The sequence below is a fragment of the Microtus pennsylvanicus genome, chromosome 11 (genome assembly GCF_037038515.1).
Source record: "Microtus pennsylvanicus isolate mMicPen1 chromosome 11, mMicPen1.hap1, whole genome shotgun sequence".
Classification (NCBI taxonomy): Eukaryota; Metazoa; Chordata; class Mammalia; order Rodentia; family Cricetidae; genus Microtus; species Microtus pennsylvanicus.
Window position 1 is genome coordinate 53,083,273 of NC_134589.1, and position 15,279 is coordinate 53,098,551.

At 42.7% G+C, this 15,279-nt stretch overlaps 1 protein-coding gene across 4 annotated transcripts in view; it reads right to left on the reverse strand.

Annotated features, from left to right (window-relative positions):
• Nucleotides 1–15,279, reverse strand: part of Myh10 (myosin heavy chain 10) — a 139,167-nt gene that overhangs the window by 111,823 nt on the left and 12,065 nt on the right. For all 4 annotated transcript variants that reach the window (XM_075992102.1, XM_075992101.1, XM_075992099.1 and 1 more), the window contains exon 3: nucleotides 1,292–1,448. In XM_075992102.1, coding sequence (XP_075848217.1) covers nucleotides 1,292–1,448 — 157 coding nt within the window. The remainder of the gene's footprint in view (nucleotides 1–1,291; nucleotides 1,449–15,279) is intronic.

The window sequence follows — 15,279 nt, forward strand, 5'->3', positions numbered from 1 at the left end:
TCCAGTGCAACCCAGCAAGGGTCACACAGGGGACTGTAGAATGGTGTAGGTCTCAACTGTCTGATAAAATTGTTCAGTCTTTCATTTTGCTAATAAGTCAAAACTAATATAACAAATACATTGTTTTTAAACCGACCTCATCATATTAACTACAGATCCTATAATCCTCCTGGTATGTACATTATGCTCAGAAGACTGCAATATTTTCTCCTTTTAAAGAATTTGGAATCATGCATAGGAGAGCCCATCCCTAGCCTTCTGGGAACTTTCCCTTTCTATAGCCATCCAAGTACCAGAGAGGCAACCACTGCAACTGCAAGGGGCCAAGGCCTTGGTTAAGGGGGCACTCTCCCACTTCCATGAGTACTACTCATGAGGTACTCTATATGGTCAGACTTTTGAGGGAAGGAAAAAACCCTTCCAATATGCAAAATCAAAAGCAATCAACACATGTTAAGACTTTTTGTTGTCTCTTTATGTGCATCTAAACTACAGTAAGATTTTATAATTCCCCTCGCTCAATGATGTAGCTACCATCCTATTATTCTTGTTGGTTTTACATGTATTTATCAGTACTACAGATTGAACCCAGGGCCTTGTACATGCTAGACAAGCAGCCTGCCACCCTGAGTTACACCGCCAGCCCATATTTTTATTCTGAAACAGTGTCTCACTAAATTACCCAGGCAGATCGTTTAAAACATATGCTCTTCCTCTGCAGCTGGAACCATAGGCCCACACTGCAGGCTTAGCTGGTTTATATTTCATATTCTTTCATATTATTTTGCAGTGCTAGGGATGGACTGAACCCTGAGCTTCACCCATGCCAAGCAAACGTTCTACTATTGTACCACACCCTCCCCAGTCCTTTCCTGTTGGTTTTAAAGCCTAACACAATGGAGTAGTACTTGTACTAGTTTGCGGTAGAGATCAAATATATTATCAAAAACTTGATGGTTTTTAATATTAGAAAAAGTATTGCTATGAAGCAGTAACCGTATTTTAGCTTCCTATGGTAAGTAGCCTCATCTATTTTAATCTTAAACATTAATAACTTTTCAACAATAAATATTTCATTTATTGATTGACTTAGCTGACCTGGAGCTTGCTATGTGGACAGGGCTGGCTTCAAACTCACAGATGCACCTGCCTCTGCCTCCTCAGTACCACCATGCCTAGTCCATTTTTAATTTTAAAAGGAAAATTAAAACCTTTTACAGGTCAGATTAAGACATTAAAAATGATTATCTACCAAATTCAAAGTATTTCTTATTCTCGTGTTTCCATTTACCTTGAAGCATGCATCTGTAAGCAGACTCTGATATGGCATAGATGTGTGGCGGCATCTCGTGACGCTTCTTCCCTCTATACATTTCAATAATATTCTCAGAGTAAATTGGAAGGTTCTTGTAAGGATTTATGACTACACAGAAGAGTCCAGAGTAAGTCTAGAATAAAAAATAAATACAGAGTTAAGGAACAGAAAGGCAAAACAAACAAACAGAATCTGTAATTATTAGTCAGATCCAACCATAAGCCAGAAACAACATAGTGATTTAAACAAGAGATCTTTGTTCTTCCAGCAACTTATCTACCTCCAAATCAAGTCATCTCACCAGGACAATTCCCTACAAACTCCAAGGAGTTTTAACACAGCATTTACTTAGGGTGCTGTTCTGTGAATTACCTTGTCTGCAAAATGAATATGCCATGGCTCATGACTTCATCAGAGTTCAAAGACATATCATCAGCCTTTTCTTTTCTCATTTACGCTCTCAGGCAAACACAAGTTAAGAAAAGCTTGTTAATGCTGTTGTTTCGATCCCAAGTTATTTTCTTGAAGAAAATACCATTTGCTAAGTTCCGATATAAAGGTCAAGGAAGAATATTCCCAACTTATTTGAAAAGTGAGTAAATATTCCCTTTTTTTCCAATTCTTTGTAGATTTATTTAAGTTTATGTGTATGAGTGTTTTGCCTGCAATTTGCATATGCCCCATGTGCATGTCTGGTGGCCATGGAGGTCAGAAGAGGGCATGGATCTCTTGGAACTAGAGATTAAGATGGTTGTGAGCAATCAGATGGATGCTCAGAATTGAACCCAGGTCCTCTGGAAGAGCAACAAGTGTTCTAAACCACTGCATACCCCCTAATATTCCTTTTCCTCAAACACCTGCATAAAGCAGGATTTCCTTCAAGTAACTTCACAACAAACCGGATACAGAAGCAGACACAATACTCCAACTCTTTTGTTAAGACATGAAAGAGACTTACCAAAAAACCCAAGTTTTTACATTACAACTATTTTGGTTTTGAAAAATATTTTTCACCAAAAAATAGCTGATGTTAACTTTTTATTTTTTTTTTTGAGACAGGATTTCTCTGTAACAGTCATAGTTGCCTTAGAATTTACTTTATAGACCAGGTTGGCCTCAAACTCAGAGATCTACCTGCTGCCTCTCCCAAATGCTGGGATTAAAGGTGTGCATCACCACACCTGGCCTGATATTAACTTTTTATGGGTCTATTACTTTAGAATGAGATAAGCATTAAATTTGTGTTTCTAGTATGGTATGCGTCGCCACCATAATCCAAATACTCCTCAACAACTTTTATGAAGTTTTATGAAGGTTTAGAAGACCCCAGGAAACATGGTACAGTAGTCACCATTCAGAAATGACAATGCGGCTGGAGAGCTGGCTCAGCGCTTGAGAACACTGGCTGCTCTTGCAGAGGACCTGGGTTCAATTCCAAGTATCCACACGGTGGCTCACAACCAACTATAACTCTAGTACTAGAGGATCTGATACCCTCTCTGACTTCCTCAGGCAACAGGCCCGCATGTGGTGTACATATATACAAGCAGACAAAATATTCACACATAAAATAAAACATTTAGAAAAACAATATACATTTCAAAAAAGAGTAAATGACATGCTGGACACTTATGGTTTGGTTTTTAATCTTTTCACAGACTGACTTCTAAGAATATTCTATAAAACTCACTCTTAGAAAAGCAAAGAGAGGGAGGCCAGCGTCCAGATGTGCCAGGCCTCTGCAGGACTGTGGCATTTGGAATGAACATCCGGCTGCATATAAGGCAGACCTTTTATTTGGCTAGACCAAATAACCACCAAGGAGATGCTAAAGCACTAGAGAGATGACTAAGTGGTTCAGAGTACTCGCTGCTCTTGGAGAAAGAAACTTTCTCAGTACCTACATAACAGCTCACAATCATCTGGAACTCCAGTTCCAGGGGATCCAACCCCCTCTTCTGACCTCCACAGCACCAGGCATGCACATGGCGCACACACACACAACATGCAGTCCAAACACTCAAACACATAAGATAAAAATAAACACTTTAAAGAAGATGGGGTGTCTGGAAGATGGGCATGTTGGCTGGAGCTGTAGTGCCAGTTGCCCCGGGATGGAGGACGATAGACCATAATGAACAGCTGTGCCCGTACGGGCTGGAACCTCTGGCAATTGCTGCAAAAAGCTCTCTAGAGACCACTCTAGCTTGAATGCTGCAGCCATTAATGCTAAAACAAGAGCAAAGCTTGCCAAGATGATTCAAGTGACCAGAAGCATCTCTGTCACATTCTTCACAGCTCTCCCTGGGGCACTCCTGCAGGCATGTCAGAGATGGAGCCTGCCTGGAGGTCGCTGGCTGACCTTTTGACTAATGCCTTGCATCTGACCCGATGAGATGGGGACCTGCGCCTCGTTTGTCTGAGGCTGGCTGGATCCATGGCTTGTTGCCCTCCCAACTGCACTATGGGGTGACTTTATAATAGCTATAAATAATATATTCCAAAAAGCTGGGAGAAATTGATTATGAATATGACAAATGTTTGAGACAGATATATTTGACTAAGTACACAAAATATGCACGTATGGAAATATCATTGTTTTTAATGAGTCTGTTACAAAATACTTAATTTTAAAAATATTTTATTAGGGGTGAAACAAAGGAAGACAATCTCAGTTGTTAATATATTTACATTATATATTATAATATGTCATAGCCATACATCAATGAATCTTTAAACATATCTTTTCACTCAAAAGTTAGGTCATAGCCTATCAAGACACTATGGCTTCTATACTTCACATTTTTAAGGGGTACATAATTATAGAATGGGAACAAACAAAAACCCCTCAAGGTTAAAACACACAAATTAAGAGTGATATTCTGCACAGCAACAAACTGTAATGAGGACACATTTAATCAGAACCAAGTCCAACATGTCTTAGGCCGTTTTCTGAGGACAAGGATTACAAAGATGAGTAAGTCTCACAAATATGAATTAAGTCATCGAAAAGAAAGCATTAAATAATCATTAGCATCCCATGCTTGACTAAGACCCATGTAACAAATGGCTACACAGAAATCTTATTAAAGCACTAACCCTGAGTACCTGGAAATTAACTCAAATACTGTTTGGTTTTTTCCATATAAACTCATCTCTTCTGTCTTCGCCAGACACATGGGTCTGCAAGTTTAAATAAACTTTTTTAAGTATTTGAATATGTTCACAAGATATTAAGCATCTTCGAGATGCATACATCCTAAGTGTAAAAACAGCAGGCACAAACATAAACAAGCCAGTCACACCATGAGGCAGCGAAACAGGGAAGAGAAAGGTAAGCATGTGTATTAGGAGGGATGCAGAGAGCTCTAGCCAGAACCCCCAGCAAAGACAGGCACCAAGAGCCGCTGCAGCATCCTGTGCAGACCTGCGAACTAGACACAACAGCCCCAGGTGGGCTTGGGGTTGCTGTTCCATCAGAGCTGTTAGGTCCACAGGGGGATAAAGAAGTCCTGTTAAAACAGTGGAAGGTTAAGACTATTACAGAGACAGAGACGACCTGCAAGGCTGAAAAAGGCTCGTACAGTGGAATGAGAGGAAAGTCTAGAGCCGCACTGTACGCCAGAGACGATGAGGTAGGAGTCAGAGCTCAGGAGCAAAGAGTCCTGGAGGAAAGCACTTTAGACAAAGCACAAATCTGGCAGCCATCTGGAACAGCGATCAAAGGAACAGGAGGAAGGAAACCGGCAGAAAGAGGAGGCTGCTGGACAGTATTGGCACAGCAGCACAGCCTAGAAGAGAGAAAGAGCAACAGCCCAGAGAGAAGTAAGTCACAGAGAAGCTGGACACAGGCTTCCCAGACACACCGAGAAAGTCACAGGGACGAGTGTTGAAGGCACAAGTCAAGCAGGAACAGTTTTAAGCTTGAGAGACTGGATTGGTAATTGACAAGAGAAAGACTGCGTGCTTTGCGGGAAAGATATCATATTCCCATTTCAGAGTTGAGGCTGTGGGACAGCAGATGAGCCAAGCAGGATGCTTACTGAGCCATATTGAATTGCCAGAGACACAGGAAAATCCTGAAGAACTGAGACGACCTGAGGGACAAGTGTATGCAATAACACAACTGCACATCTTACCTAAGAGAGACATACAAAAGTATCTGCACACACAAAACTTGGCAGTTGTATAGAATGTTTATATTGTGTTATGCTGACCATCTCTCTGATCACTGCCCAGAGTGCCATCCTCCCTGTATGCCTACCGGAAATGTCTTTTAAGTGGCAGGCCAGTGTTTAAGAAAGCAGGGCTTAGCGTATGCATTGCCTCAGAGGATCAGAGGGCTACAGGAAATGGAAGCAGGTGCTAACGCCAGGAAGCAGAGACACAACAGTCTGTCAGGAACAGGGAGTGGACCGGGGTCATCCTCCACCCTGACTGTAGCTCTCAGAAGATAGCTGTGGGGGGAGGGGATGGGGGCAATTCACCTATGCCATCTACAACCACTGTAGCAAAAAGCAAAGACATCTGGACAAACAAGAATGCCCTACACAGTAAGGAAAAGATGATCAGAGGATTTACAGAAAGAAGTTTAATAAATATAGATAAATAAATTTATATATAAAAGAAATAAAACAAATAAGCCACATGAGAACCTTGGGGGTGGATTTACATCTTCAATAGAATGTGCTGTAACAGTCTCTATCTGAACCAGAAACTCAAAGGAAAAGAACCAGGAGCCGAAGACTAAAACTCACACTGCAGAAAGTAAAAAACATCATCGCGGAAGGTACGTGGGGCACACCCCAGTACTCAGGAGGCTGAGGCAGGAGGACAGCCAAGAATTATTTCAGGCCAGTCTGAGCTCCACAGGGAGACCCTACAACGCTAATTTTGTCTGGCTTTTGAGTCACCCTGGAGACACACTTTTGGACACATCTGTGAAGGTGACCCTCCCTGCTGTGGCTGGAACCATCCCCTGGGCTGAGTCCTGAACGAGAGTAAAAGGACAAGTATTCATCTGTCTCTGCTTCCTTAATGCAAGCACACTGCCTCGCTCCTACCCCCATGCTTCTGTCTTGAGAGGCGTATACCCTCAAACTGTGAGCCAAGTAAGTCCCTCTTCCCCAAAGTCACAGCAACAAGTAGAGTTAATAAACCATCTCAAAGTCAGAGACAGAATGGAAACTGGGGATAAAACAGCCACATTGACTGACGCACTCTTCTTATAAAAATACCGATCATAAGGAAAATAATACATGAAGAAATTAAATAGCTAAAACTAATAAAAATAATACATAGAGAGCAAACGAATGTGGATGACAAAGGAAGGTGACTAATTATTAGCCAGCATTGCTGGGGGGAGGGAAAACAAGCATACAAGGCAACAAGGTGTGGTGAGATCCACTTCTGGTTTTTTTGTTTTGTTTTGTTTTGTTTTTTTGGGAGAGAGGGTTTCTTTTGCTGTTTTGGAACTTGCACTGTAGACCAGGCTGGCCTCAAAACTCACAGAGATCCATCTGCTGCTGGTATCAAAAGTGTTCACCTGGCAAAACTTTTTTTTAACGATAATAAAATACAAACAAGTCAGGCATGGCGATGAACACTTTTAATCACAGCACTCAGGAGGCAGAGGCAGGGGAATCTCTGTGAATTAGAGGTCCAGTCTGTTCCACAAAGTGAGTTCAAGGACAGACAGGGCTACGTAGAGAGGTCCTGTCTTACACAAACAAACAAACAAACAAACAGCCAAAATCAAAACACAAACTTGAACAACTCTTTCTGTGAGGTAAATATATACGGTGAATGGAAAAGAGCTCAGCAACTTGTGCTCCTGGAGCCTCCATGGCAAGAAAGGAAATGCTAAAGAGACACTTTGAGCCCTCCCCCAGTTATCCACCCATTATAGCCATGGGTCCCAAAGAACTGAAATCTCCCCCATGGACCCCACTGTCCTAGGTAGGGTCACTATTGCTGTGATGAGACATGACCAAAAGTTGGAGAGGAAAGGGTTTATTTGGCTTTACTTCCACATCGTACCCCGTCACTGAAGGAAGTCGAAACAGGAACTCAAGAAGGGCTGGGAATGAGGTCGGAGCTGATGCAGAGGCATGGAGCATGCTGCTTAATGGCTTGCTCAGCCTGCTTTCTTACAGAACCCAGGACCGCCAGTCCAACGATGGCCCTGCCCTCGCCCATCAATCACTAATTAAGATAAGCTCAACAGCCAGATCTTACGGAGGCATTTTCTTAATTGAGGTTCCCTCCTTTCAGATAATTCTAGCTTGTATCAAGTTGATATAAAACTAGCCAGCACAGGCATTAAAGTTTTGTTTTGATTTTTTTGACACTGGACGGGAAGGTGTGTCACAGCACATATGTGGCAGTTAGTGCCAACATTCAAAAGGTGGCTCTCTCCTTCCACCATGTGGGTCCCAGGGATCAAACCATTAGGATGGTAGCAAGGACGTCTGCCTACTGAGCCATCGTGCCGTCACCTTAGAGCATACTTTATTAGCCAGTACTGTTATCTTGTCTAACTAATTAAGAGATTGCTGTGGGATAATGCTCGTATACACTGTAAATATTTGTCACTCATATGGGTTTAATAAAACACTGATTCATTTTCACATGTGTATCTCTGTGGTGCATATGTGTGTATGGGCGTAGGTGCCCACAGAGGCCAGAATAGGTAGGTCATCACCCGTGGAGGTGGGGTTAGAGGCATTTGTGAACTCACATCCAAACTCCGGCACTCACAATAGAGCAACAATTGCTCTTAGCCATTGAGCCATCTTTACAAACACACACACACACACACACACACACACACACACCCCTTTCCAAAAAAAAAAAAGTGTAAGTGGAGCCACAATCTGTAATTTCAGCATTTGAGTATATGCTAGACAGGGAGACTGCTTCAAAAAACCTTTTAAAAATCAAAACAACAACAACAAACTAAGAAGTATTTTAAAGAATGAAAATCAAAAGAAAGAATAAACAGAAAAAAGTAATAGATATTGACTATTAGAAAGTAGTGTTTTGTGGATTTTTAAAATACAGAAAGTTAAAATAACCAACAAGAAGGGAAGCTGTGAGGAAAGAATGCAGCTCCAAAGGGCCCTCGGGCCCCTTCATTATCTATGCCTCAGTAAGAACTCCACTGGTTAAATCATTTCTCAGCCTTTGGCTGAGATCATGTGTCACATCATTCTTTAGTAGGCCAAGAACACAAGGAAGGATGCATAACTAAAAAGAAAACTAAGGTGAACAGCAAAAAGCACAATGAGAACTGGTTCAGCAGTTAAGACCACTGGCTGCTCCTGCAGAGGACTGGGGTTCAGCTCCCAGCACCCCCTGGGTGGCTCACAACCATCTGGAACTCTAGTTCCAGGGGATCCAATGCCTTCTTCTGGTCTCCATGGGCACCAGGCACACACTGAGCACATATTCACATGCAGGCAAAACACACACATAGAAAAGAAGTCTCTTCCCCTCCCCCCAGTGTGAGATGTGAAAAAAATAAAACAATAAAAACTCCTTTTTTCATGGGTGGGGGAGGTGTACAGGGGAAGAAAGGGGAGGGGGCATAAAAGACAGGGAAACAATAGAATGTTCGTCCTGTAAGCACTAGGCCATGTGGTCAAGCCCCAACAGTCACATAAAAAGCCAAAAAGCATGCTTGTAATAATAATAATAATAATAACAATAATAATAAGAATCCTTTGCCTTTTATTAAGGGCATTCTGAGGTGATTCTAGCCCTGGAGAGGCAGAGACAAGGATCCCTGGAGCTTGCTGGCCAACCATTCTAACTTAATTAGTGAGTCCCAGGAGCTGGCAAGAGGACCTATCTACCTATCTCAAATAACAAGATGAAGGGAAGCAAGATGGCTCTGCATGTAAAGGTGTTTGCCAGCAAGATTAAGTTTGATCCCTGGGAGGAGACCAATCTTCCAAAGCAGTCTTCAAACATCCACATATGTACAAATGCGCACGCGCGTGTGCACACATACACAAACACACACACACAGAGAACAAGTTAGAAAGTAGATTAAACTATACATATTAGTCATTATACTATATTCCATGTATAAATGAAATATTTTACTTTAAAGATATTGTCAGACTGTTACTAAGTAGCCTATTGTATGTAGCCTGCCCAGGTTACTTTGATTCCTCATTCTTGTTAAAATCTGTTGATCAATTCCTAATTCTTAACTCAATAAATTATGAATTCCCATCCTAAAATAAAGAAATAAAGATTGGTCAATGGCCAGACTCAGGAAATCAGGGGCAATGATGCACAACAGCCATTCCCTTGAGATGCAGGGCCTGCCTGGGCTACATAGGAAGACCATGTCTCGAGGCCAGCCTGGTCTACAGAACAAGTTCCAGGACAGAATCCAAAGTTACAGAGAAACCCTGTCTCCAAAAAAAAGAAAAAAGAAAGAAAAAAAAAGAAGACAGAATATTGTCAGATGTTGGCCAAAAATCACAACTCTGAATAGTTTATAGACGACATACCTTCAGTGTAAGAACAAATAGATGCTCAAAGATTGGAGAACAAGGAATCTTGGGAGTATGAGGACTGGGGCGATGGATTGGCAGGTAAGAGCACAAGGACCTGATTCAGATCCCCAGAACTCAAGGAAAGAGGCAGATGTGTATGACCGATCGCCCTGTACCCCAACACTGCTGGGGTACAGACAGCTGGCTTCCACACACATGCACACACACATGCCTGCTGGCTGTCAGCCTGGCTGCAGTCTCAGTAAGACACCTTGTGTGACAGGAAACAGATGGAGAGAGTGACAGAGTGCACCTTGTACCTTCCTCTGGCCTTCACCAGCAGACAGACATACATACATCATACATACATGAATACATAAACACACATACAGAGTACTAATGTTGAAATGAAATTAACAAGCAATGTCACTAAAACAGACCCCTCCATGATGATTCACTCAAAAGTTAAGATTTCTACATCCCTACCACATGATAACAATGTATGAACAAATGTTGACAGGACTAAAAGTCGAAAATTTCTCATAGTAACTGACAGAAAAGCAGATTTTAAAGGGAGAAAAATCAGCCAGGTAGTGGTGGCGCACAATTTTCATGAACTATCTGATCCCTATGTTCCCACAGTTCTGTCAGGCAGCTTGTCATGAGCCTGGTAAGGGTGTCCCCTTAGATGGCAGACGGAACAAGGTTCTGGGGTGGCTGGCACTAAGACACTGGGTGACCCCTCCATGTTTTATAAACAGCACACACGCATCTGTTAGCCGTCCAGTGACTAGATTCTCTAAGGACCTAGTCTGTTTCCAGCGAGAGCTCTGACTAAATAGAGCATTACCTATATATGAGAGAAAGATATGTATATCCTACCATAACCCAGGAATCCTCCACTCCATGAACAGTTAGGCACACAAGCAAGGCCAATTATTAAAGTTATTAAGGTTCATGCTGGTACCCACTAGAAAGGGGAACATGGAAAAATAGCTCAGTAGATAACGACGGTAGGTCAAAAATCTTATAGTATTAAAAGACAGGCTGTGGAGGTTCATGCAGGTGTAAGCCCAGATCTTAAGAGGCTGAAACAGGAGGGGTGTCTGAGTTAGAGCCCAGCCTGGACTACACAGTAACAGCTTATGTCAAAAAACAAACAAAAGCCTTTACAATGAAAGAGTACTTCCAATAATTCTATGAACCACTCAAACTTTATTTTAGCGCCTTTTTTACATAAGAAATTATTAATAGAGCATGTATGTATTAGACATGCTATATATTCCGTATATTCTATATGTATATATTATAGTAAGTATATTATAGAGTATACATGTAGTTTTTAAAATGTAATTTATTTTAAAACAAAGATATCATGTGTTAATATAAATAACATTTATTTATTTATTTATTCATTCATTTATTCATTTAGCAGTTTTTAAGGCAGAGTTTTCTATGTAGCCCTGGCTGTCCTGGAACTCTGTAAACCAGGCTGGCCTCAAACTAACAGGGATCCACCTGCCTCCCAAATGCTGGGATTAAAGGCGTGCACCACCACTGCCAGACATAAATATCTTATTTAAAACAAACAAACAACTTTTTGCTTTCCAAAACAAAATAAGAAGGGCACATTTTCAATATTTAACAGTTTTTATTGTATGGCTTAACAGAATACAGCTCAATTTCACATCTATCTCTATGTTTAATCTCCTGTGATATGTTGTTTTGCTGAAAGACATGAAGGAAATCAGACTTGCACATGTACTTGGCCGGCAAAGAGGAATAATTTAACCTCCTTTTTATTTTTCTTTCTTATTACTGTGTGTCAGGCCACATTGCTTTGGCGAAGGTCAAAGGTCAACCCTGTGGTTCCCAGCTCTCTTCTTCCACCCCGACATGAGCTCTAGGGACCCAACTCACATTGCCAGGCTTGAATAACAAGTGTCTTCACCAGGTAAGTCATCTTGCTGGTGCTAGTTTTTATTTTTTAATATTTCCCAGAGCTGGGTCCAGAACCCAGGACCTTGTGCTTGCTAAGAAAGTACTCCACTAATGAGCTAAAACCCTAACCCCTTTAACAATCTTTTTAGATAACTGAGGTTATTCCTTTGAAACTATCAGCTGAACAAATGACAGTTTCTTACAACTAGACACATTTGATCCCAGCACTCAGGAGGCAGGGCAGGCAGATCTCTGTGAGTTCAAGGCCAGCTATGGCTACATAATGAGAATTGTCTTTAAAAAATAAATGCGATGTATTATCTGTAACCTTATCAAAAAGCTTGGACTATTATATTAAAACCCATTGGTTTATCTTATCGTTGAATCTTCACCATGCAGGATTTTATAATATCACACAGACTTTATCTAGAAAATAATGACCTGTTTGATCATACAAGTCTTTCACTATATATCATTTTACTATGTGACAGGAAAAAAAATTAGTGAGGAGGAAGAGGGGCAAATGATCAATGGTAGAGTACTTGCCTAGCATGAACAAGATTGTGTTTAATCCCCAGTACTGCAGCAATAAATATAATACACACACCAGAGGTGGTGGCACACTCCTTTAATCCCAGCACTCAGGAGGGAGAGACGCGCGAATCTCTCTGAGTTCAAGGCCAGCCTGGTCTACAGAGCAAGTTCCAGGATAGGCTCCAAAGCTGTTTCCAACAAAACAAAACAATACACACATAATGTGTATATGAGTGTATGCTATATATGTGTGGTAATATATATAAATGTATGTGTGTGTGTGTGTATATATATATTTCATTATTATCACATGGGGTGATTTTTAAGTCTTGACAAGCTGTTAGGTTCACAATGGTAGATACAGACATCTCCTCCAATTCTAATATTCACAAAGATATCCAAATTTTAACCAGCAGATGTGGTGGGGCGTACCTGTAATCCCACCACTAAAGAGGTTGAGGCAGGAGGATCATGGCTCAGTTCCATATCTGTTTCTGTGTTTAATTACTGTGATTACGTTGTGTTGACTGAGCACATGAAGGCAATCAGACTCACTTGGTTGGGAAAGAGGAAACTGTCTCAACAAAACAAGAACAATTACAAAACCCTCAGACTCTACTACTGACAACAGAATACCAGCAGCTTTTTGTCTTTCAAGTGACAGCTTCACTTTATTTTCAAGAAAATGTCCGCCAAGTACCCTCTGCGTAAGCAACCACAATTTAGCTCTCAGTCTGCAGCAAGTTTAGCTTATAATTCAGATTACAACACACACGCTGCTCAGGCAGCCACGACATGCCCCTACACAGCAGAGGTGCTAATGCGCACTCAGTGCTTCGCCCCGGATATTAAAAAGATGTATTCTCAAGGGTTGAGAGTTAATAAAATCAATAATCTTTTCTGCTCTGTCAAGGACATTCTCAAGTAGAACTGGATTCGCTTTTGAACTACCCACAAGGCTCAGTGGAGAACAAAACCACCATGAACACAGCCCACAGTCACCACCTTGAGAAGAGTGCCATGCGCTCTGGGCATTGCTGCTTTTGGACCTTACAGATGTCAGTGTGAAGGGAAATGACATCGTGATGAGGAAAGGGGTTCTGACCTCTCAGTCCCCCTGTACAGGATTTAAGGAACCCTCCCTGACCAGACCACACTAGGAAAACTACTGAGCTGCATCAGCACAGAACAGTTGGCTCCGTCTTCAAAATGGAATGCCACGCAAACAAAAACCACAGACACTGCATGAGACTCAGTTACATGACAACATAAAACCAGGCAAAACCAAGCTCTATTGTTTACAGGTGCGCACTCTAAGTTAATAAACACATGGGGGATCTCGCTCATAACTGACAAACAGATGAATAGTAGACTTCGGAAGTTTTGTGTTTGCAGGTGCACAAATCTCGGGGCGCCAGAGGACAAGCTCCGGTGTTCCTCAGCCACTGTCTACATGGTTATTTATTTGTTTGTTTGAGGCTGGGTCTCTCACTGGCCTGGAGCCCAGAAAGCAGGCCAGGCTGGCTGGTCGGCAAGCCCCAGGGATCTATATGTGCCAGCATGCCTGGCTTTTTTACGTGGGTTCTGGAGGCTGAACTCAGGTCCTCATACTTGTGTGGCGAGCACTTACTGATGGAACTGCCTCCCTAGCCTCAGACTACAGAAGTTTAAACAGTGCAATTAAAGCTCTATCCAGCGGCCATTTATAGACTGTATAACCAACGGTAATAGACTATACAATCTTTATAAACATATAGAACACTCCTCAAACTAAGAGTATATTCACAGAAAAGAATTTTCAATAAAAATAAGAATCTAGCCAGTCATGGTGGTGCACACCTTTAACCCCAGCACTCGGGAGACACAGGCAGGTTGATCTCTCAGAGTTTGAGACCACCCTGGTCTACATAGTGAGTTCCAGGACAGCCAGGGCTACATGGTGAGACCCCAGTCTCAAAACAAATAAATAAACACAAAAATATAGATTGATATATGAATATTATCTTTGTTTTGTGATACCTTTTTAAAAAAATCAAAAGTAAAAAGATAACTAAGACTCACTAAGCGTGGTGGCGCACGCCGCGTGGTGGCGCACGCCGCGTGGTGGCGCACGCCGCGTGGTGGCGCACGCCGCGTGGTGGCGCACGCCGCGTGGTGGCGCACGCCGCGTGGTGGCGCACGCCGCGTGGTGGCGCACGCCGCGTGGTGGCGCACGCCGCGTGGTGGCGCACGCCGCGTGGTGGCGCACGCCGCGTGGTGGCGCACGCCGCGTGGTGGCGCACGCCGCGTGGTGGCGCACGCCGCGTGGTGGCGCACGCCGCGTGGTGGCGCACGCCGCGTGGTGGCGCACGCCGCGTGGTGGCGCACGCCGCGTGGTGGCGCACGCCGCGTGGTGGCGCACGCCTGTAATCCCAGGACTTGGGGTGTGGAGCAGCAGGATCAGGAGTTCTAGATTGGCTTTTGCTACACAGTGAGTTTGAGGCTAACCTGGTCAACAAAAAACGCTGTCTTCAAACACAAAATCTGGGCTGAGGGGACAGCTCAGTCGGTAAAGTGCTTGCCATAGAAGCATGAGTTTGGACCCTAACACACTCAGGAAAAAAGTGGGGGACAGTAGGATGCATCTTCAGTCCCGGCGCTGGGGACCGGCAGACAGACCCCTAGGGTCACTGACTAGCCAGTCTGGACATGTTGATGAGCTCCAGGTTTAGTGAGTGATTCTGCCTCAAAAAATATGGTAAATGGGGGCTGGAAAGATGGAGCAGAGGATCTGGGTTCAGTTTCCAGCACCCACACAGCTGCTCACAATTACACGACTCTTCTAGCCTCCACAGGCAGGTAGGCAGGCATGCACACAGCACACATACATACAAACAAAACTCACGTACATATAAAATAAAAATATTTTTTTTTTTTTTTGGTTTTTCGAGACAGGGTTTCTCTGTGGCTTTGGAGCCTGTCCTGGAATTAGCTCTTGTA